The 22,988-nt window shown below is 40.1% G+C and overlaps 3 protein-coding genes and 1 long non-coding RNA gene across 4 annotated transcripts in view; 1 reads left to right on the top strand and 3 right to left on the bottom strand.

Annotated features, from left to right (window-relative positions):
- LOC104444879 (ABC transporter C family member 2) overlaps positions 1 to 22,988 on the bottom strand; it is a 116,181-nt gene that overhangs the window by 46,642 nt on the left and 46,551 nt on the right. The gene's annotated exons all lie outside the window — the stretch shown is intronic.
- LOC120293352 (zinc finger CCCH domain-containing protein 48-like) lies at positions 15 to 22,871 on the bottom strand. The gene is made up of 8 exons (XM_039312477.1): positions 22,768 to 22,871; positions 2,434 to 2,890; positions 2,077 to 2,262; positions 1,859 to 1,960; positions 1,425 to 1,571; positions 1,042 to 1,224; positions 539 to 636; positions 15 to 441 (listed from the first exon to the last, which is right to left on the bottom strand). Exons 2-8 carry the CDS (start codon positions 2,863 to 2,865, stop codon positions 270 to 272), a joined length of 1,320 nt encoding a protein of 439 aa, XP_039168411.1. The 5' UTR covers positions 2,866 to 2,890; positions 22,768 to 22,871; the 3' UTR covers positions 15 to 269.
- LOC108960631 lies at positions 4,234 to 5,638 on the top strand. The gene is made up of 5 exons (XR_005551109.1): positions 4,234 to 4,373; positions 4,456 to 4,550; positions 4,753 to 4,846; positions 5,216 to 5,385; positions 5,524 to 5,638. It is a non-coding gene; the product is annotated as an uncharacterized LOC108960631 (long non-coding RNA).
- Positions 19,293 to 21,636, bottom strand: LOC104444881 (zinc finger CCCH domain-containing protein 48). The gene is made up of 6 exons (XM_039312482.1): positions 21,340 to 21,636; positions 21,119 to 21,220; positions 20,676 to 20,822; positions 20,292 to 20,474; positions 19,815 to 19,912; positions 19,293 to 19,716 (listed from the first exon to the last, which is right to left on the bottom strand). The coding sequence occupies exons 2-6, from the start codon at positions 21,137 to 21,139 to the stop codon at positions 19,545 to 19,547; spliced, it is 621 nt and encodes a 206-aa protein (XP_039168416.1). The 5' UTR covers positions 21,140 to 21,220; positions 21,340 to 21,636; the 3' UTR covers positions 19,293 to 19,544.

Below are 22,988 nucleotides of genomic sequence, written 5' to 3' on the forward strand. Positions count from 1 at the left end.
AAAAAAAAGGTTTCCATTCGACAAGCAGAAGGCATTTCAATTACTAATCAGGAATCATATACAAGTCCAGCCGTTGCTGTCAAAAAAATCAATGTCTACACAAAAAAGACAGCCCAAAAACTGGCATTGCGGGGCAGACAGTAAGTAGCTACAGCCGTCCCGTTTGTTGCTCTAAATCACAATCCCAGTTGCATCGTGGCATAGATGACATTGTCTTCCTCGAGAAATTTGAACTCCAATGTCAATAATAGCTTGATTCTGTCTTCTACTTAGCATGACTCCATCGATTGAGGAAGCTGCTCTTCTTGGCTCTTTGGAGGATCCAACCAGTTCCAAACGGTCAGTGTCCCCGCAGCGTCTCCCGTGAAGAATAGGCCTCCGGGAGCTGTTTGAAGAGTCCTAACTTCTCGTCTTGAGAATATCTTGCCCCTTTCGGTGAACCTGGTGTACGATGCACAAAGTCAGCCAAGCAGAAGATGAGAAGAGTCTCACTGAGAGACAGGATGTCAAACCAATTAGAGAAATTATTTGGACTTACGATGGGAGCTCGTACAACCGAACGGTGTTGTCAAGGCATGCACAGAGAAGGACCGGCTTACCATGTGTATCAATCGTCCCAGACAATGCAAGAATACCCTGTGCAGGACAAAATGATACTCGCAACATCAACAAATGATACTACATCACTTCCATGAGAGTAGAAGCACAGCAAGAAACTGACAAAAACACCAACAGGTGTAAGATGAAAATTCATGTCTTCCCCGCATAGAGCAAGCACATGGAAGGTACTTGACAGTATGGCTATATTACAAAGCTTCAGTCCACATTATTCATATAGTTAATTTTAACTGCGGAAATAAAACTGAAAGCAATAAGGCGTGTCTTTGCGATCATGCACTTCGCACGTATGAGGACAATAAAAGAAAACACAATTTCACCCTATATAATCTAGACTTTTTCCTACAGTACCATCATCAACCACAAAATACCCTAATCCACACGAGTGCCCCCAAAAAAAAAGAAAATTAGCAAGCAACATACATGGTCCTCATGATGTGTATAGCCAACTTCCAAGCTGCCTCCTTCAGTGGCAACCCCCCAGACCTTAATTGTCGCATCCAATGAACAGGATATCAAGTACTGGTCCCAGCAAAGAAGTGACATCACCACATCAGTGTGTCCAACAAGTTCCTGAACACACTCCAGAGTGTGCAAGTCCCACACCTGCGGAGAAGAAAACAAGAAAGACGTGAGGGGTCAAGACGATATTACAGCGGAGCGGGGCAGAAAGATACAGAGAGGATGTAGCAACCGATAGAGGTGATGCAAAAGAAAACATAAACTCCAACGGCCAAGTCATGCCTTCCTAGTACACACAACTAAATTAAATCAGGGGGCACGACATCTAAGATAAGCCAGCTTACCCTTATGGTCCGGTCAATGGAACCAGAATACAACCAGTCACGCCCAACAGTTAATGATACCACGCCCTTCGTGTGACCCCTGAGAGGCGCAGCCATCTGAAAAGGATCAGCCTCACTACCACCTTTCCACACCAAGATAGTGCCATCCTAGAAGGAAAGTTTGTTCAGCATAATCATCGAAAGCCAATGCAATTCATCACAAGGATCAACAAATGAGGTGATCAGATGAATGCCGACTCAGCTGGGCCCCACATAAAGAAGAAGAAGACAAAAATTTCAGGTCTGAACCAAAAATCCACCCTCACTCAGCATCAACTTTTATATCACTTATGTTGCTAATTCACAGAGGAACGAGATTCCAAAGAAACGGACTAGACAATATTACGGCAGATGAATCATCTAAATTGATTAAATTCTTTCTAATAATAAATTACCTGGGCTCCAGCAAAAAGCATGTCATTAGCAACTTCCAGAGCATGAACCTGTCCAACTGGTCCACTGATATTGTAGCTAGCACCATTCTGGATATTATACGCCTACAAGAAATACAAGAGAAGCAATGAATTAGAGTTCAGCAGTTCACCAATTCAAGAATTCCCCCATAAAAAGAAAAAAATAACGGAGGACAAAGTAGACCCAGCCAACCGCTCACCTTAACAGTATTGGGCAGGCCAACAAACACCCAAGGACCTTCACAAGTAAAACACCCAACTTCTCCTCCAAGGTTGATCACCTCATCACATTGACCAGTGTGACAGTCCCAGATTCTAGCTGTTCCGTCTTTGCTTCCAGAGTAGAGCTTAGTAGATCCGGAAGGAAGTGCTATCCCAGAAACACCCTGTCATAAAAAGCATCAGGTGAGTCCAGACCCATTTTTATGCCAGACAGGCAAATGATATTTCGACTTCTTAATTAGAAAAAGGACGGAAACAAATTAAAGTTGCAACTAAATTTTCTCCAGCTATAGTCTGGAGAACACAGAAGGCAAAAACTAATCTCTAAATGGTACCTTTTTATGGCCCTCAAGCTTTGCCAACATAGCAAAATCAACACCGTTAAACCATGAATGCAAGAAAGGACATGCATCGCCCTTCACGCAGTTGCCTGTTATCCAGAAATTGCATAGTTTTTCTTGGGGCTTCAGAGGGTTTTTATTTGTTGACGATTCACTTCTCTCTCCAGAAGTCGAACTTGCTGAATTCACTCGACTAGATTCAGGGCCCTTCCTCCCAGGGCAATCCTCAGCCATATGACTCGACTGCTTTGCAGCTCGATGGTAAACATTGCGCAGAAGAGATGCATCGTGCGAAAACCTACAGGGATTCCGGTTGCACCTCCCTTCGAGCCAGTAAGTGCAAACTCTGCGGCTTGTTGGCGCTTTATAGTGAGCAGCTGAATCGTGTGGCCAACCCACAGTACTCCTTGCTGTCTTAATAGCCATGCTATCAATCGCCGAACTGAACGACCTATCCAAAGTTAACTCAAAGCATCAGAACTCGTTCTTGGCAAGAAGATCCCTTTGCAGAAAAGCCAAGGTCCGCCGTAGTCAGCAATCCCAAGCATTTAAATTCCTCTTATCACCAACAATAAGAACAATGTTCGACCTATAAGAGAATGGATAAACATCTCCATCCATCCATCATGATTCCCATCTCTTTCGTTTCGGTTCCAACCAAATCAAATTCACCCAGAAGCAGAAGGAGAAGCGAATAAAATTCTAGAAAAGGAAGTAGAGACAGTAGATCTCGACAACCACGTCGCATCGTCCGAGCCTTTTCAACATAAATTCCAATAATCAAACCTAATTTCCCGATCCTCCTTCAAGGCGGAACAAAACCCCCCGATTCCTTCGGGATTAAGAAACCCTAACAATCGCCGCGAACGACTACCAAACGCCGCAAGCCCGACGGCCCTCGCCGTCGTCAGCGGCGGGCAACCACTTCCTGGAAAACCCTCCGGCGGCGAGCGGGAGATCGTCATCGTCATCGTCATCGTCATCGTCGAAAGAAGAACGGAAAACCCTAACCGTAACCGGGGGGGAACTTCTTCCTCGTCGCTACTTCGCTAGAAACTTGATACGGAGAGAGCGCGTCGGAAAGAGAAGCGAAGCGAACCTTAGCGAAAACGACGAAAGCAACGAACCGACGATCGGGCCCTCGAATCGGAAGCACGAAGATCGGCGGCGATCGAGAAGAAGAAGAAGAAGAAGAAGAAGAAATCGATGAGAGCTTTTTGTTGTTCAAGTTTGCCTGCTGGCCTTCTTTTTATATAAGGATGCCAAAGCGCGTTCACGTCACGCGGGGTGCTTTTCTTGATTTTATACTCTCTGTTTTTTTTTTTTGGGTCGTATCTTGATTTTCTACTTTTTTTTTTTTTTTTTTTGGACGAAAGATGTCACGATTTAAATTCACTTAATAATCGTCTTACAACGTGAAATAGGACTAATGTCCGAGCATAAAATATTCCATAAAGGCAATGGAGGACTAATCCACCGCTTAGCGGAAGCTTTTGTAAACGATAATTTCGTGCTACCCAATCCGCGGCACCGTTTTCTTCTCGGGTACAGCAGGTGACCATAGCCTCTTCAATTTGATTCAGTTCGCTTCTGCACTGGATGATCTTCTCTTTTAAATTCCAGTGGATTTCGGCCCGGCCCAAGAGCTGATCAACAACAGGGGAACAGTCACTTTCGCAACTCCAAACGAAGTGTTTGGGTTCCCCCCACGTGCCGCTTCTGTAAGTCCTTGATATAAAAGAGTCCGTGTAAGATGGCTTCAGCTTCTGCCTCTTGAGATGAAGAAACCCTAGCTGTACAGGCGAAGCCCTCGAGAACTTGCCCCGCCGAATTCCTCACGACACCAGCGATATAGCCCAGAAATTCGCCCGGTATCCAGGACGCATCGACGTTCATCTTCAGTTCGCTTCGCTCAGGAGGTTTCCATCGCCCAGGTAAAGTGCTGTTAGGGTTAGCACGATTCTGGACTTTCTTTCCTCTGATCAGGGTAAGGTGCTGATCTTGTACGATTTGCAGGAGATCTTTGGGTTTCGGAGCTTTTGATCGAAAGATCCATTCGTTTCTTGCCTTCCAGATGTGCCACAGAAGCAGACCTGTATATTCTCTCTCGGGTAAGTCTGTATTCTTCCTGAACGCTTCCATAAGCCACTGATCTGTCCGTCTGATCTTGTTTGTGGGGCTGAAACCTCTGCAATTTGTGTCTTCCCATATACCTTTTGTCCACTTACATAGAAAAAGCAGATGTTCAGATGTTTCTACCTTCGTGTGACAGAGTAGGCATAATGGGTCATTCACAATTTTTCGTTTGTATAGGTTTTCTCTCGTGGGAAGGGCGTTTTGGCAGAGAGCCCAAAGAAAAGTTTTGAGTTTTGGGGGCACTTCAAGGCTCCAGATGATGGTCCATAAGGTGCGTGGTGTTCGAAATGAACAGGAGGCCGAATTGTAGTTGTGATTTGTGATTGCCGAGATTGCTTTGTTGTAGCCGCTCTTAACTGAATATTTCCCCGAATTATTGCCGAGTCCAAATTAGGGAATCTGTTTGTGGTTGAGGGCTCGGTGGGATAGCTAGAATTTCCTCGATTTGTGTCGGCACTATAGAATTGTTGAATCTTCTGTGCATCCCACGTTCTAGCATCTGTTTGTATAAGTTCAGAAACCATAGTAGGTTCTGTTTGATTCTTGTGACCTCCAATGACCCCTTTCATTAACCATTTATCTTCTCGAATGCGTATAGATTGACCATCTCCAACTGACCATTTGATGTTTTCTTTGATAGTGTCTCGGCCTTTTAACAGACTCCGCCATCCCCATGAGGGTCGTAGGCCAGTGCTTGCTGTCCAAAGATCCCCTGTAGGAAAGTAGATTCCTTTCAACACTCTACTCCACAAGGCAGAAGGGGACGTTGATAGCCGCCAAACTTGCTTGCCTAACATGGCATAATTAAAGGTAATCAAGTCTTTGAAACCCATTCCTCCTTCATCCTTTCGAGTTTTCATTATTTCCCATTTTTTCCAGTGAATTCCCCTCTTATGATCGCCTTTTTTCCACCAGAATGATGCAATTCGTTGTTCTATTGCTCTGCAGATTGAAACTGGCAGCTTGAAGATGGACATAGCATGCATAGGTATGGACTGAACAACACTTTTGATCAACACCTCCTTTCCTGCCTTAGTAAGTAGTTTTTCCTTCCACCCTTCTAGCTTTGTATTAACCCTGGTCAATATCCATGCGAATAGTTCTTTTTTTGATTGTCCCCAGTCTGTAGGAATCCCCAAATACTGCCCTGTTTTTTCAAACACAGGGACCCTTAATTCTGAGGCCATGTTTCTCTTCAATGGTAGGGGACAATTTGCACTAAAATACACCCCTGATTTGTTTAAATTGATTGCTTGTCCCGAAGCATAGCAATATTGCTTAAGTATCGGGTCGATTTTGACATTCCAAAATAGTAGCATTCGAAAAAATATTGCATCGTGCGCAAACAACGGATGTGAGAGTTTAGGACAAAACCCGTTAATCCGTATGCCTTGGATACTACCATCGGTGATTGCTTTGTTCATCAACCAAGTTAGGACATTTGAAATCAAGATAAAGAGATAAGGCGATAGAGGGTCGCCTTGTCTAATTCCTCTCGAAGGATGGAAGAAAGGGGTGGATTCTCCATTAATCTTCACACTAAAAGATACTGTAGATACACACTGCATAATGAGTGTTACCCACTTTTCACAAAACCCCATATGCGACATACAATCCCTCAAGAAATCCCATTCGATTACGTCATATGCTTTCGCATATCTAATTTCAGTATGGCCTGATGCTTTTTCTTCTTTTTTGTGATGCGCAGTTGGTGCAATACTTCTTGCACAATGTAGATGTTGTCTTGTATCTGTCTACCTTGAACAAATGCACACTGCTCCGGTTCAATAATAGAAGGTAGCCATTTCTTTAATCTGTTTGCTAGAAGTTTCGAGATTACTTTATAACTGAAGTTGCATAAACTGATAGGTCTGTATTGGCTGATGTTTTCAGGGATCTTTACTTTCGGGATTAAGGTAAGATGAGTTCGGTTAGCGGGGATCCAGAATACATGCGAAAGAACTTCAACTAACCAAACAGTCGAGTTTCACCATATCCCATGAGTGTTGATAAAAAATGCCACTGAAACCATCTGGGCCAGGTGCTTTAAGTGCTCCCATCTGAAAAACAGTATCCTGAATTTCCTCCATCAAAGGTACAGCCACCAGCTCTTCATTAATGTGCGGTGTGATGGGTGATGGACACTGATTGAGAATCGGTTGATAGTACCTTTGACCCTCTGATTTGTATAGCTCTTTATAAAAAGATAGTATATGATTGCGAAGCATCATAGGATCTCTGCACCGGTTTGAATTTTGTAGTTTCAGCATTGTGATTCTATTTCGCTGCCTTCTCCGAATGGTTGATGCATGAAAAAAACTGGTATTTTTATCTCCCCACTGCATCCACTTAATGCGAGACCTCATACCCCAGAATTGTTCCTCCTGTCTTCTCAGTTTTTCAATCTGGAAAATAATACTCTGTTTTTGCTGTTTGCTGGTGTGCTGTTCAGACTGATTTGTAAGCTTTATTAGGGCCATATTTAGCTCTTTGATCTGCAACCTTGCATTGGCGAACTTCTCTTTGCTCCATTTTACCAATATTACTTGGAAAAGTGAGAAAATAATAATAATAATAAAATTAAATATGGTGTAAAGGTAAATTTCTATAAGATTTTAGTCTATTTAGGGGGAAAAAACCCAATAAATATAAGAATATCTTTATTAAATTTCAATTCGAAGGTGTTAGAGAGATTTTATAATAGAGGGCGGAGAAAATATAAGCCCGTAGAAAAATGAGGTTAAAAAAGAGGTGGTGATGGAAATATCTTCATTTAATTTAAATAGGGTGGAAAGTGCTTTTACTTGTGTATTTCTTGTAAGTATCGTGGTGAATGAAATATAAATGGAGTAAATCTGGTGGAAAAAGAGGAGGTAAGGGATAATGAGTAAACAATATATCGTTTTATTAAAATAAAAAACATAACATCTTTCAGAAAAAAAAAATATTAATAATTTTCAATTTTTGTAAAATAATCGGAATCAACAATTCAAAAATGCTTTCCCAATTTTGATTGTTCTCATTGCTTAGAAAAATAAGTTAAATAACAAATTATTTTCATTATCAATAAAATCTATCCTGAACAATTTTTTTGTTAACAATCAAAATATTTACATAAATATGAAAGTCAAGAATTTTTTAAGTTATTCATTTTTCAGAAACACCACCAACTTTCTGGCCTTTCGCTCTGCAAATTATAGATCTTCAAGCCATGCGTGGCATCCATTTTCATAATGATTGTCAAACCAAGTTTGCTCAACTCCCATTCTGTGGGTTTTCTCCATCATTTGGTTGAAGAACAAAATGAATGAGTGGGGCTCTCAGTGAAATTTTCCTTGATTTATCATTCCTTACCCACATGCTTCATGGCTTCCCAAACAAGGTGATCAAAAATATTTTCGTAGGTTTTCCTGTTCTTATCTTGACTTCCTTTGGATGGGATACTGTGACATTGTCCATCGGTCCGATTGTCTAAATTATATTTGCATTCCTATAAAATTTGGGAAGTAAAATTTGAAAGTCGAAATGACTTTTGGATGAGATTAAAAGTCACTAATCATACTGGGAGATCATTGATTTCATGAACTAGTTTAAATTAGTTTTCTATGTAGGTCACATGTAAAACTTGTCATTTTGTGATTCGACTTGTTTAGACACACTCATCTATAAAAAATCCCTTTAATATTATCAAAGCCAGCATTTGCTTTGATTGGTCTTCCAATCCAATACAATAGTGTCTATTTATAACTCAATTTACAAATAATTCATTAAAGGCACTGCAAACTATGGTCACCAAGCGTCGTTCCACAAACAATTTTGCAAAACCATTTCATGCATCACCAGCTTCCCCTTGTGTTCTAGTAGTTTCAAAGCTCGCATGAGGATGATGCGATCCATGCCTTGAAGATCTAGTATAGAAAAAGAAGCTCCACTTAACTTGCACGAAAGAGGTGTGTAAATCCTAATGAGTTGTCAAACCACGATTCACTATTAAGATTGAATGATATTGCTTCCTATCAAGACGAGAGAATTAGAGAAAGCATAATATGACCGCAGGACTTTTGAGGACAATTAAAAAAAAAAAAAAAGCTCATTTTTCTTCTATCAATGTTGAACTCCATAGGAAAGATGTTTATGTGCAAGTCTTGGAATTTTGCTTTTGGAACATGCAAAAGGTACTTTACCTCTCCCCCGAGAGAGAGAGAGAGAGAGAGAGAGAGAGTGAAGAAATACATTTTAAAATAGTATGAATTGCATGTTTTAATTCGGTGTTTGTGCTTTGACATATCCTGTGGGGTATAAGATCTCTGGCAAAAATTGGTTAAAGCCAGGAAAGTATTTGCTCCCGTGATCGCCATATGGCAAATCACTTTGTTTCTATGCCATTACCACCTAATAAACATTGTTTTATAAATTATTGTCTTCAATATTTTTATCTTCTTATTGAGTTGAATTTCAAAGAACAAACAAATGTAAAAAAAAAAAAAAAAAAGTATTCCAAATATATTCTCTAATACTTATCTCTTTGAATAAAATAGGTTGATGGCATTTCGCTTTACTTCTATGATCATCACGTGGCAAGAGCATAGGGCATGGTTCTGTCACATGTCTCATGCTCAACCAATAAACTTTAGTTTATTGATTTGTTATCTCCTGACTTTTTTCTTTGATTGAATTTGAATTTGAAAGTACAAATTGGTTAAAAAGTAAGCATCTCAAATACATTCTCCCATATTTATCTCTTTCAACTTTTCTCTCTCATTATTTTAAACTTGAAAAGAAAAAAAAAATTAAAGAGGCAAGATATTTTCAAAAATTTCGATAACAATAATTTATCAGAAAAAGAAGTTTAATATTTTTGACTAACTTGAAACATGTGTTGTAGCTCGAAAGAATGCCGATCCAAGAGGGTTATAAGGCCGTGACACATTTGTGGATCAAGCGACCATCGGTTTGTATCCCTGAGACTTAGGATTTTTTTGAGTCTTCTAGAATACTCCTAAGGATGGGCGATACGGTAAATGTATTTGTATGTAATAAGTGCGGGTAGCTAGTAGTTAGGGAAATGCAATCTCCACCGTTACATCAATGAGAGATTTACAGATATGGTTTGCCTTATATTTGTATATATATAGGGGTCTTCTCCCCCTCATTGTAATCATCTCATTCATTCACAAGTAAATACAATCTTGAGCTTCTCTCTCTAAAGTTTCTCTCTCTACGATCCTTGTGAGTTGAGTGAGGGGTAAAGTCCTAAAGCTACACGGCTTAGCCTACGAGGGATTGATTGGCCCAGGATCAATCGGCCCGTGACATACCAAAGTTTATTATAAGCGTAAGCACAATGGCTGATTCACGATCCAGTGACTGCATTGATCGTGGGCGGAATGCCGAGAAGGGTGCTACCAAGGGCAAGAAGAACCGTGGTGGTTTGAGTTCAAGAGATCACAATGGATGATGAAGCTAGACTTGTTTGTCACCAATGTCCAAGGATTGGTTAATAACCTAACCCAGCTTGTGGATGAAATAGACGTCGAAAGGGAGGAGCTTGTTGCTGAGGTGCAAGAGCTCAAGACAGGCGTGGGAGAGCTTCGACACGAGTTGCTTGGGATCCTACAAGAAGCGTTAACGGGGTGATCACCGTGCAAGGTCCACCAAGTGGATACACCCAAGCCGAAGGAATTCAAGGGCTTGCGGGTGGCCAAAGACGTGGATAATTTCCTATGGTACATGGAGCGGTACCATGGGGATCAACGACAACCAAACACCGGTAAACACTGTATCTATGTACTTAGCGGATAGTGCTGGTGGCGCTGTCGATCAGATGATAGGAAGCGTCTCGAGCAAAAAGGTGGTGTGCGTGACTACTTTTGAAGTTGCTACTTCTTATCCCTTTGATGAACAAGCGTACCACTTGCTGCTCCAAATCCCCTTGATGAACGAGATCGAAGCGTACCACCAGTTCATGAGCGGTCTCAAGCCATGGACCATTCAACGTGGGAGATCTCACAATGACCCCGACCGTAGCCGAATTGCTCGTGGAGTATAAGGAGCCTTCCACATCCCGCTCGGACTCTCGTTCGAGGGATAAAGCCATTGGTGGGGGAGATCGAGGAGGCACGAAGATCGGTGGCAATCGATCGATCGAGAAGAAGAACAAAAAGTAGAAGCGAAATCGATTTCTTGGATGGGAATTTTGCCTCTTGGCCTTATAAGGAAGCCAAAGCGGTCACGGGGTGCAAAAATTGGAAATTACCATTCCGGATTTTCTTTATTTTATACTTGGAAAGCAGAGAAAATTATAAATAATAAAAAAAAAAAACATTAAATATGGTACAAAGATAAATTTCTCGAAGATTTTAGTCGAATTGGAAAAAAAAAACCGATAAATATCAGAAATTTTATATATATATTTGGTGGAAAAGCCTTAGAGGGTGGAGAAAATATCGGCATGGAGGAAAACGTGGTGGAATAAGAGGAGATGAGGGAAATTATTTTCGTTTATCATTATTTTAAAATGGATGCAAATTAGTAAAATACATATGTAAGAAACCGGGTGGAAAAAAGAGGAGGCATGTGAAATTATTTTTGTTATTGTTATTAGTAAAATGGTGAAAATTTCTTTTACTTATACATTTCTTGTAAATATCGTGCTAATACATAACAAAGTTTTTATCATGCTTATTATAATGTTACATCTCTTAAGACGGGCGCTCTATTAAAGCATGTTAATAATGAAAATGTCCAAAAGTGGCGATTCGAAATTAAGAAAAAGCGAAATTGCATGATGATGAGAAACATCCAACCTTAAGCAAACCTCTCAATAAGATACCAAAATCAATATAAACATGGATGTCCGATTGTTTTATTTTTTGACATTTAGATCGTTAAGGAAAAACCACTGGGGGTTCGCCCCAGTGGCCACCCTTCCAACATGGAAGGGGAGGTGAGGTTCAAATCACCACCTTCTCGGGGGATGAGGGTAGGGACGCGTAAGTTTCGAGTGGGTTGCGACTCCCACGCCCCGCAAGAGGCGGGGCACAAGTCTCGCGAGTGAGTGTAGAATAGGCATAGAGTAGGACTGACCAAAAAAAAAAAAAAAAAAAAGATCGTTAAGGAAAATGAATAAATAATAAATCCTTCTATTAAAAAAAATTGAAATCGACATAGGAAACTTCCTTGAAAGATAATTACGATTAATGTTCTTTTCGTAAAATAATAGGAATTGCCGAAAATCAACAATTCATAAAATGCATTCCTAATTTCGATTGTTCTCATCGCTTAGAAATATAAGTTTATGAAAATTATTTTCACTATCAATAAAACCTATGCCAAGCATTTTGTTTGATAATTAAATATTTCCAATTAACTCAACATTCTAAACAACGTAAAGATTAAAGTTAGGGAAATTTTTTTCTTGAAATTATTGATTTTTTGTGAAACCAACTTTCTCACGCTGAGAATTACAGACCTTCAAGTCATGCGTTGCGTCCATTTTCAAAAAGATGGGTAAACCGAGTTCCGCATATCCAATTGCGTAATTTTTCTCCATCATTTGATTAAAGAACAAAATGAATGAGTGGGGCTTCAAGAGATATCTTTCCCTGATTTCTCAATCCCGCACAAGGTGATCCAAGATCTTTCTTTTTGTTTTTTCCTTGCTTTGACTTACTTTTGGATTGGGATATTATCACATTGTCAATTGGTTTGATTGTCTTAATTATATTTGGGGATAAGTACACTATCAGTGCCATAAGTTGTGTACAACGCTCACTTTGATGCCAAAAGTTTCTATCGGATCATAAGTGCCAAAAAATTTGAAAAAACGATCATTTTAGTGCCAACTCCGATCTGATTGGCCGGAAATCCGACGTTGCACTTTTTTATTATTTTTTGAAACTAATGTGACTCGCCGAAGAGTACAGTCAGCATCATAACACCAAAACGACGTCATTTGGTGTCTCCCCCAATTCAAAACCCTAAATCTTCGGCCAGTCGCTGTCCTCGACGGCCCCCGCACTTGGCGGCTGCGGCTCCAACCCCGACCTTGACGATGGCCACTCGGTGGCCGTAGCTCCGACCCCGACCCCGACGATGGCCACTCGGCGGCTGTGGCTCCGACCCCGATCCCAACCTCGACGATGGCCACTTGGTAGCCTAGTTGAAGGCCGTGATCTAGTTGATGCTCGGGGTGGCCGCCGACGAGTGTGCCACCATTGATGTCTCCCTCTCCATCTTCGATCTCCTCGACGAGTGTCTGGCCTACGTCTTCTAGTACCTAGGCTCCAGCGATTGAGGCTGGTGCTCCCTCGTGTGCCGTCGAGGGTGTCCAAACAGTGCCGAGCAAAGGCGGTCAAGCGAACGATGGCAGCTGAATGAGCAACGGCGGAGGCCAAGCGACGACGGCCGAGTGAGCTAGGTCGGAAAAACCCTAATTTCAATCCCCAAATAAAATAAAATAAAAAATCCCTAAATGAGTTAAACGACTTTTTTTTTCTAGGCCATCCACGTAGGACGGCAAAATAACGTCGTTTTCTTAAGGAGGATCGAAAATGATGTCATTTTAAAGCAACCGGAACTGTTTTTTAAAATATAAAAGTCACAGAATTAATCTGGCCGGAATCTCTCGCCGGTGGCACCAAAGTGATTATTTTTTTTTTTTCCGATTTGGCGTTTAAGTAATCCAACGGAAACTTTTGGCACCAAAGTGAGTGCCGTACACAACTTATGGCACTGATAGTGTATTTATCCCTTATATTTGCATCTCCATGGAATTTGGGTGGTGAAATTTGAAAGTTGAAGCAACTTTCGAATGAGACTAAAAGTTACTAACCATAATGAGATATTATTGATTTCGTGAAATAGTTTAACTTAGTTTTCTATGTAAAGGTACACACCCATCTTCTGAAAAACCCTTTATTATTGTTAAGCCCGCATTTGTTATGATCGGTCTTCCGAGCCAACATCAATGTCTATCACTCACAAATTATTCATTAACCGCATTGCAAATTGAGGTCATGAAGCTGTCAATCCACGACCTATTTTGCAAAACCATTTGATGCATCTATGTTGCAGATTTCTGAGTCATTGGTAGTTCAAATTGTCATTTTTCGGATCCGAGGAAGAGGAGATGGGTATCAAGGTACCACCTCCGTAGTTTCCTTGGCACTCCTCTCCTATGGCCTGACGCATTCTCAATTTAGTCCACAGGGAGGAGGGAGATTCTATAATGTTTTTCTTGCTCAAAAGCCTGTAGAATGATTGAATAAAAGTGTCCAGGAACACTACATGTGCCGTTTCAGATGCTAGAAGTTCAAATGAAAAGCACGCATTCATCATCATTAACTCGAGAATTCAGCGCCTTAAAAATCCATAGCTACCCCTTGTGTTCTAGTAGTTTCGAAGCTCGCATGAGGATGATGTGAGATCCAGGCCTTGAAGATCTAGTAGAGAAAAAGAAACTCCACTTAACTTGCATGAAAGAGTTATGCCAATCCTGATGAGTTACCAAACTACGATTCACTTTGAGATTGAATGATACTGCTCCCCACTAAGATAACGTTTACCTAATGGGCAAGTCTTGGAAGTTTGTTTTAGAACATGCACAAGGTCCTTTGTCCATCCATTCTGCACTTCTTCCAAGATGAGGAAGGCAATCAATGGTCTACCATACGATATGACTTCGCTTAATCAATATATAGCATTAAACAGAACATAATCGAAGACGGAAAATAAAGAATGTATAAAGTAGTCCCTCCTTTAGAAACTGAGGCAGCGTCGAAACTAGGGAACCCCGCGTTTGCTATGATCGAAGAGGAACTGGGGAAGGGTGCAAACCAATGCAATAGCTAAAAAAGACTATATGGCACAAGGAAATTTATCCAGTGGAAAGAAATGGTAGATTCATCATCATACATGCGCAAACTATACATGGGACAAGAAAATTGAATCGTTCAAGATGACATAAGAATGATACATGTGCAAACTATATATGGCACGAGGAAATTGAATTGTTCAAGAGTGACATAAGATCCAATAGCATCCAAAAAAATGGGTAGATGGACGAAAGACAATCATGATCAACCAGTGAATTGTTCAGAAGTGACGTGAGACCCAGTAGTATTCAGAAAGAGGGGCAAATGGATGCTATTATTCATTATAAGCGTTCATAGATAACCTGTTCTGAAAAAGAGAAAAGATGAAACTCTCAATTCTAAACACCAGGACGCATTGCACTTCATACCTATGTAGTACGACACGGACACGCGACACGCGACACTCGACACGACACGACACGACACGCCGACACGTCATTTTTTACAAATAGAGAATTTCGACACGTTCTGATACGTTATATATATATAAATACATAAATAAATAAAAATAAAAAATAGCATAGAATTAATTTACACGAAAAATATTAAGTAATATCTTTCATTATTTTAATTTTTACAATAATACACAAAACTTAGAGGGAAAAAACATTGTTTAAAGAAAAATGCTGAAATGATATTTTTAAATTTATTTATTTATCATATATATCATTTTTTATTACTTCTTTCATAGTAAAAGACTTTTTAAAAAAATAAAACAATTCTAAAAAAACAAAACTGAAAAAAAAAATTGACCCCGTGCATGTATATTTATAGCAATTTTATTACTTCCTTTTATTACTTCTTTTGTGTATATTTATATTTTGACCCCTCAAGTATTAGAAATTTTTAAAATTGACCCCGTGCGTGTCGGAATCGCGTGTCAGAATTCTGGACTCACGTGTCGGAGCGTGTCGGGACGTGTCGAAGTGTCGGACACGACACGAAGGCTTCCGGAGAGTATCCGTGCTACATAGCCTCATACTATTGTATGCAAGATGACACTTGCTATTCAAGTACCTTTTGCCACTGCTCGGCTCTTGGCAAAGCAAAGGGGAACACAACCCTAGGATGGTCGCAGAAATGAGACATTTCTGTTTCATTTGGCTTACGCATTCACATGCCAAAAAGAAAACCAGACTAATAATAGTGCAAATTTCCCGTTTCAATTAAAGATGACGGTTCAAACGAAACTAATTTCGGCATACAACCACTAGTCATACCAAAGCATATCCGACCTTGATCCTATAATCTTACTTGATAGGCACGTGTAAGATATTTTAGAGATCATGACGTGAGCTAAAAAATGTTGTCTCGATGTTGATCTGAACAGAGCCAAGCAGTTGGCCAACGCAAACGGGTAGCTCCTTAACCAAACAAAATAATGAAACTTTCTTGCATATCAGATTATTTATGCTAATTTAGTAAGGAGAAGTGCGTCCTAACAATTATTATAAGAAATTATGCAACATAAACTGTGCCATTAGAGAGGCGATGTAAGGAGTTCAAGTGATTATGTGAAATAAGGAGGGTAATTGAAGAATGGGGGTGACTTAAAACTTGCCTAGAGTCTGCATCTCCTATACAATCTAGAGAGACATATTTGTTGCCAACCTGTCATTCAAAGCCACATAAAAAGGATTAGCGCCAGCTATCTTTCTAAGCACAATCAAAATTAGGACATCATATTCCACAACTATTTTTTGTTGGACTTGACGACGTCCAAGCCATTAATGTGGCTTATTTGGTCTATTATGTAATATTAGATATATGCCCATTTTTTTTTTTTTTTTGGTCAGTGATATATGCCCATTTTAATAGAATATATTATGGATAGTATATTTTTAACATCCAATTAGACATATAGAATCTATATCTTAGATCTCGACAGAAGGTTGAGATTTGACAAGGCAAGTCCTTCTAGTTGGAAAGGATCGGGTGGTCCTAAATGTTATTTTTGTAGAGCTAAAGGGCATGTGAGGAAAGAATACTCAAAATTTCGACAATGGTTGGAGAAGAAATGCAATACTTTATTAAGTCATGTTCGTTATGAGTCCTATATTATTGATGCTCCTTCAAATACAGGGTGGATTGATACTGTTACGACTCTATACATAACTAATTCATTGCAGTGATTCCTTTCAAGGAAGAATCTAAATAAAGGGGATTGTAACATTATCACGGGAAATGGAGAAAAGGTTCAGTTGAAGCTGTTAGCACTCTCCGTTTGGTGTTGGAGGGTGGTTTCAATTTGGATTTAGTTGATACAATTTATGTTACATGACTAGAAACTTAATTTCGTTTCAAAACTTGACGCTTATAGTTATTCGTTTAAGTTTGAGGATAAAAGTTGTTCCATTTCTCTTTATGGTGAGACTGTTGGTCATGGTCTATTAGAGGGAAACCTCTACAAACCGTGTTTACATTCTTCGTTTACTGGTCAATTAAGAGTTAAATGGCAGCAATACATCAGATTTTAATACTAAAGATATGGAGATGGGATGATCATTCGCAACAAGATGATTCAGATTAGAACTTTGAATTTGAAATTCAAGTCAGATTAGGTTTTGCAATTCTAGTGTTCATCTTTGACTATAAGAGCTTTCCTAGATGTATTTGTAAACTTTTCACCTTCTATACATATTACAGTTGTCCCTATTTGCAGTTCATGTTCAACTTCACTCATTGAGCAAATATCGCCTCCAAGAATGTAAGCCATTCCTTCTAATTCAATAAAAGTTTTACAATTTGCTTGTTGTTTTCGTTCATTTGTTTGTGCTTTACTTAGTCATTTGAACTTTGCAAACTCCTCGAGCTAACTTGAAGTCAAATTTGGCACTTTAATTGGCCATTTTTCTTGAGAAAAATAATAGGAGTGTATAAAGTGGCTGCTTACTCGGACTTCCCCTAGCAATTTGACTGAAAGATTGACCGTCTCTGGTAATGCTTTTTATTTTTTTCAATTGATGAATGCAATAATTGCCCATACCGCTAGAGATAGTGATGGCTACGTTGATGCAATGTGAATTCGACGATGCAAATATAAAAGAATCTTTTGTGTTTAACAAATAGTAGGACAAAAAAAAGCAACCGACATAGATATGACCATGATAAAACAAGTTCCACTTTAATATTAATGCATGTAATTAAATTTGGGATTGCAGTGGCAATCCTTTGAAGATGATCATGATAATACATATAAAAAAGTTAAAATGTCCTGCCTTCAACGTTAATATGAATGAGGCTTGAAATCCATGGTACAACAGAATATGCAAAGATGGAGTCTTTAGGTAATAAAAGATGCACTTGAATGACTTAACCCGCGTGCATTCCTTTGAAGATAACCATGACGATACATATTAAAATGTTTGGCTAGATTTGGTTCATTCCTAGCCTATAAATAAGAACTGGTGATTGATTTATTGAAATGGTTAAGGGAATAGAGACATTAAGCAACGACTATGGATCTTTTTTTCTTTTTTCTTTTTTAAAAGTAAATTGGTTATATAGAAAACGAGGAGGTAAAGGAATGGCACTTGTCACTGTAAAACACACGGACTACTGGTCTCTTACGTGGTGTTCTTGCCACTGTAGAAGTAAGATCAATCAGAAATGTTGAACGTAATTATTCAAGATCATCAAGCTCAAATTTGACACCAAAAAGAGAGAAAAACCTCTATCCTTAGTTAATGTCGTTTACCTAGATCTTTCAAAGGCTGGTTTGCAAAAATGATTTTTTTTTTTTTGTATTCATTTTTATTTTGAAATTGCATATGATTTCAAGAATTTTCTTTGTGAGACTGCTTTATGAAGGATTAATTATACTTCTATTGTTTCTAAATAAAAGGTCAATTTATTCACCAAAATGCTTAATTGATGGGATAAATAAATTTTCTGGACACGTGTGTTTAGCCAAAGTAAGAATATTACATTGATAATATACAAACTTGTGAGCTATCTAAAATCTCATGCGACTGGACCAAAAGAGATGATCTCGAGTTTTAATTTAGCAATTCAAAGGATTGAACGAGATTGACCTTTAAACAATACGAAGGAAATCTACATACTCTGAACTGAAAATAATTAAAAAATCGTGAAGAAGAAGCTATAATTAAGATCTTGTTTTCTAATTTTTTTCTAATACACGCATTTCAGTAAATAGTTTAATTTAAACTTTCAAGCCGCTTGTGTCCAGTTTATAAATTTTTTGTCTGATTTGTTCTATCCTCAATGGGCTATAACCCCAAATGATACTAACACAGACGCGATCATACATGTAAAGGTACATTATCGATATATGTTAACTAGTAATTTTCCTAATGTAAATTTTACAAATTTTCACATTTCTGCATTCCTCTGAAATCGCTTTGCTGGGCTAATACACCCTCATAATTGTTCAATGGATTGATGCCTTTGAAGAGGGAGCTTCTTATTAGTTTCATAAGCTTTAATGAAATTGCGTGTATCAGTTTTTTTTTTTTTTTCTTACCGTGTATCAGCTTTAATTTATAAGATTTATTTACTTGAATTGTAGCGTGTCACGTATGAGTTTTCATTCCACGTTCAAAGGTCCATGGGGTGTCACAAGCTTATGAAGTTCATTTATCAGTTTCTCATCGAACAATTTTTATCCATACAGAAGTCTGCCTGCGCGATGTGATGTTGAATTTCTTTTCATCAGAGCGAGAAGCATATGCAGCAATTTTGAAGTAAAGTTTATTCATCATTTATTTTTACCGCTTCCATTTAATTTCGCTTTTTCAGTAATAAGACTTGAACAAACGTACAGATAAAACGATAATCAGAATTCCACTGTAAACTCTCTCAAAAAGACAAAAAAAAGGGTTTCCATTCGACAAGCAAAAGGCATTTCAATTACTAATCAGGAATCATATACAAGTCCAGCCGTCGCTGTCAAAAAAATCAATGTCTGTACAAAAAAGACAGCCCAAAAACTGGTATTGCGGGGCAGACAGTAGCTACAGCCGTCCCGTTTCTTGCTCTCAATCACAATCCCAGTTGCATCGTAGCATAGATGACATTGTCTTCCTTGCGAAATTTGAACTCCAATGTCAATAGCTTGATTCTGTCTTCTACTTAGCATGAATCCATCGGTTGAGGAAGCTGCTCTTTTTGGCTCTTTGGAGAATCCAACCAGTTCCAAACGGTCAGTGTCCCCGCAGCATCTCCCGTGAAGAATAGGCCTCCGGGAGCCGTTTGAAGAGTCCTAACTTCTCGTCTTGAGAATATCTTGCCCCTTTCGGTGAACCTGGCGTAGGATGCACAAAGTCAGCCAAGCAGAAAGAACAGAACAGTCCCACTGAGAGACAGGATGTCAAACCAATTAGAGAAATTATTTGGACTTACGATGGGAGCTCGTACAACCGAACGGTGTTGTCAAGGCATGCACACAGAAGGACCGGCTTACCACCTGTATCAATCGTCCCTGACAGTGCAAGAATACCCTGTGCAGGACAAAATGATACTTGCAACATCAACAAATGATACTACATCACTTCCTTGAGACTAGGAGTACAGTGAGAAACTGAAAAACACCAACAGGTGTAACATGAAAATCCAGGTCTTCCCCACATAGAGCAAGCACATGGAAGGTACTTGACAGTATGGCTATATTACAAAGCTTCAGTCCACATTGTTCATATAGTTAATTTTAACTGCGGATATAAAACTGAAAGCAATAAGGCGCGTCTTTGCAATCTTAGATTGTAAAACAGGCCCATGGACTTCGCACGTATGAAGACAATAAAAGAAAACACAATTTCACCCTATACCCTAATCCACACGAGTGCCCCCAAAAGAGAAGAAAATTAGCAAGCAACATACATGGTCCTCATGATGTGTAAAGCCAACTTCCAAGCTGCCTCCTTCAGTGGCAACCCCCCAGACCTTAATTGTCTTATCCAACGAACAGGATATCAGGTACTGGTCCCAGCAAAGAAGTGACATCACCACATCAGTGTGTCCAACAAGTTCCTGAACACACTCCAGAGTGTGCAAGTCCCACACCTGCAGAGAAGAAAACAAGAAAGAGGTGAGGGGGTCAGGACGACATTACAGCGCAGCGCGGCAGAAAGATACAGAGAGGATGTAGCAACTGATAGAGGTGATGCAAAAGAAAACATAAACTCCAATGGCCAAGTCATGCCTTCCCAGGACACACAACTAGATTAAATCAGGGGGCGAGACATCTAAGATAGGCCAGCTTACCCTTATGGTCTGGTCAATGGAACCAGAATACAACCGGTCGCGCCCAACAGTTAATGATACCACGCCCTTCGTGTGGCCCCTGAGAGGCGCAGCCATCTGAAAAGGATCAGCCTCGCTACCTCCTTTCCACACCAAGATAGTGCCATCCTAGAAGGAAAGTTTGTTCAGCATAATCATCGAAAGCCAATGCAATTCATCACAAGGATCAACAAATGGGGCAGTCAGTGATCAGATGAATGCTGACTCAGGTGGGCCCCACATAGAGAAGAAGAAAACAAGAATTTCAGGTCTGAACCAAAAATCCACCCTCACACTCAGCATCAACTTTTATATCACTTATGTTGCTAATTCACAGAGGAACGAGATTCCAAAGAAACGGACTAGACAATATTACGGCAGACGAATCATCTAAATCGATTAAATTCTTTCTAATAATAAATTACCTGGGCTCCAGCAAAAAGCATGTCATTAGCAACTTCCAGAGCATGGACCTGTCCAACTGGTCCACTGATATTGTAGCTAGCACCATTCTGGATATTATATGCCTACAAGAAATACAAGAGAAGCAATGAATTAGAGTTCAGCAGTTCACCAATTCAAGAATTCCCCCATAAAAAGAAAAAAAAAATAACGAAGGACAAAGTAGACCCAGCCAACCGCTCACCTTAACAGTATTAGGCAGGCCAACAAACACCCAGGGACCTTCACAAGTAAAACACCCAACTTCTCCTCCAAGGTTGATCACCTGATCACATTGACCAGTGTGACAGTCCCAGATTCTAGCCGTTCCGTCTTTGCTTCCAGAGTAGAGCTTAGTAGATCCGGAAGGAAGTGCTATCCCAGAAACACCCTGTCATAAAAAGCATCAGGTGAGTCCAGACCCATTTTTATGCCAGACAGGCAAATGATATTTCGACATCTTAATTAGAAAAAGGACGGAAACAAATTAGAGTTGCAACTAAATTTTCTCCAGCTATAGTCTGGAGAACACAGAAGGCAAAAACTAATCTCTAAATGGTACCTTTTATGGCCCTCAAGCTTTGCCAACATAGCAAAATCAACACCGTGAAACCACGAATGCAAGAAAGGACATGCATCGCCCTTCACGCAGTTGCCTGTTATCCAGAAATTGCATAGTTTTTCTTGGGGCTTCAGAGGGTTTTTGTTTGTTGACGATTCACTTCTCTCTCCAGAAGTCGAACTTGCTGAATTCACTGGACTAGATTCAGGGCCCTTCCTCCCAGGGAAATCCTCAGCCATATGACTCGACTGCTTTGCAGCTCGATGGTAAACATTGCCCGGAAGAGATGCATCGTGTGAAAACCTACAAGGATTCCGGTTGCATTTCCCTGCTAACCAGAAAATGCAAACTCTTCTGCGGCTTGTTGGTGCTTTATAGTGAGCAGCTGAATTTTGTTGCCAACCCACAGTACTCCTTGCTGTCTTAATAGCCATGCTATCAATCGCCAAACCGAACGACCTATCCAAAGTTAACTCAAAGCATCAGAACTCGTTCTTGGCAAGAAGATCCCTTTGCAGAAAAGCCAAGGTCCGCTGTAGTCAGCAATCCCAAGCATTCAAATTCCTCTTATCACCAACAATACGAACAATGTTCGACCTATAAGAGAATGGATAAACATCTCCATCCATCCATCATGATTCCCATCTCTTTCGTTTCGGTTCCAACCAAATCAAATTCACCCAGAAGCAGAAGCAGAAGCGAATAAAATTCTAGAAAACGAAGTAGAGACAGTAGATGTCGACAACCACGTCGCATCGTGGTTGTCGACATAAATTCCAGTAATCAAACCTAATTTCCCGATCCTCCTTCAAGGCGGAACAAAACCCCCCGATTCCTTCGGGATTAAGAAACCCTAACAATCGCCGCGAACGACTACCAAACGCCGTCGTCAGCGGCGGGCAACCACTTCCTGGAAAACCCTCCGGCGGCGAGCGGGAGATCGTCATCGTCATCGTCATCGTCGAAAGAACGGAAAACCCTAACCGTAACCGGGGGGGAACTTCTTCCTCGTCGCTACTTCGCTAGAAACTGATACGGAGAGAGCGCGTCGGAAAGAGAAGCGAAGCGAACCTTAGCGAAAACGACGAAAGCAACGAACCAACGATCGGGCCCTCGAATCGGAAGCACGAAGATCGGCGGCGATCGAGAAGAAGAAGAAATCGATGAGAGCTTTTTGTTGTTCAAGACTCAAGTTTGCCTGCTGGCCTTCTTGTTATATAAGGATGCCAAAGCGCGTTCACGTCACGCGGGGTGGTTTTCTTGATTTTATACTCTTTTTTTTTCTTTTTTTT

The sequence above is a fragment of the Eucalyptus grandis genome, chromosome 5, assembly GCF_016545825.1.
Source record: "Eucalyptus grandis isolate ANBG69807.140 chromosome 5, ASM1654582v1, whole genome shotgun sequence".
Lineage (NCBI taxonomy): Eukaryota > Viridiplantae > Streptophyta > Magnoliopsida > Myrtales > Myrtaceae > Eucalyptus > Eucalyptus grandis.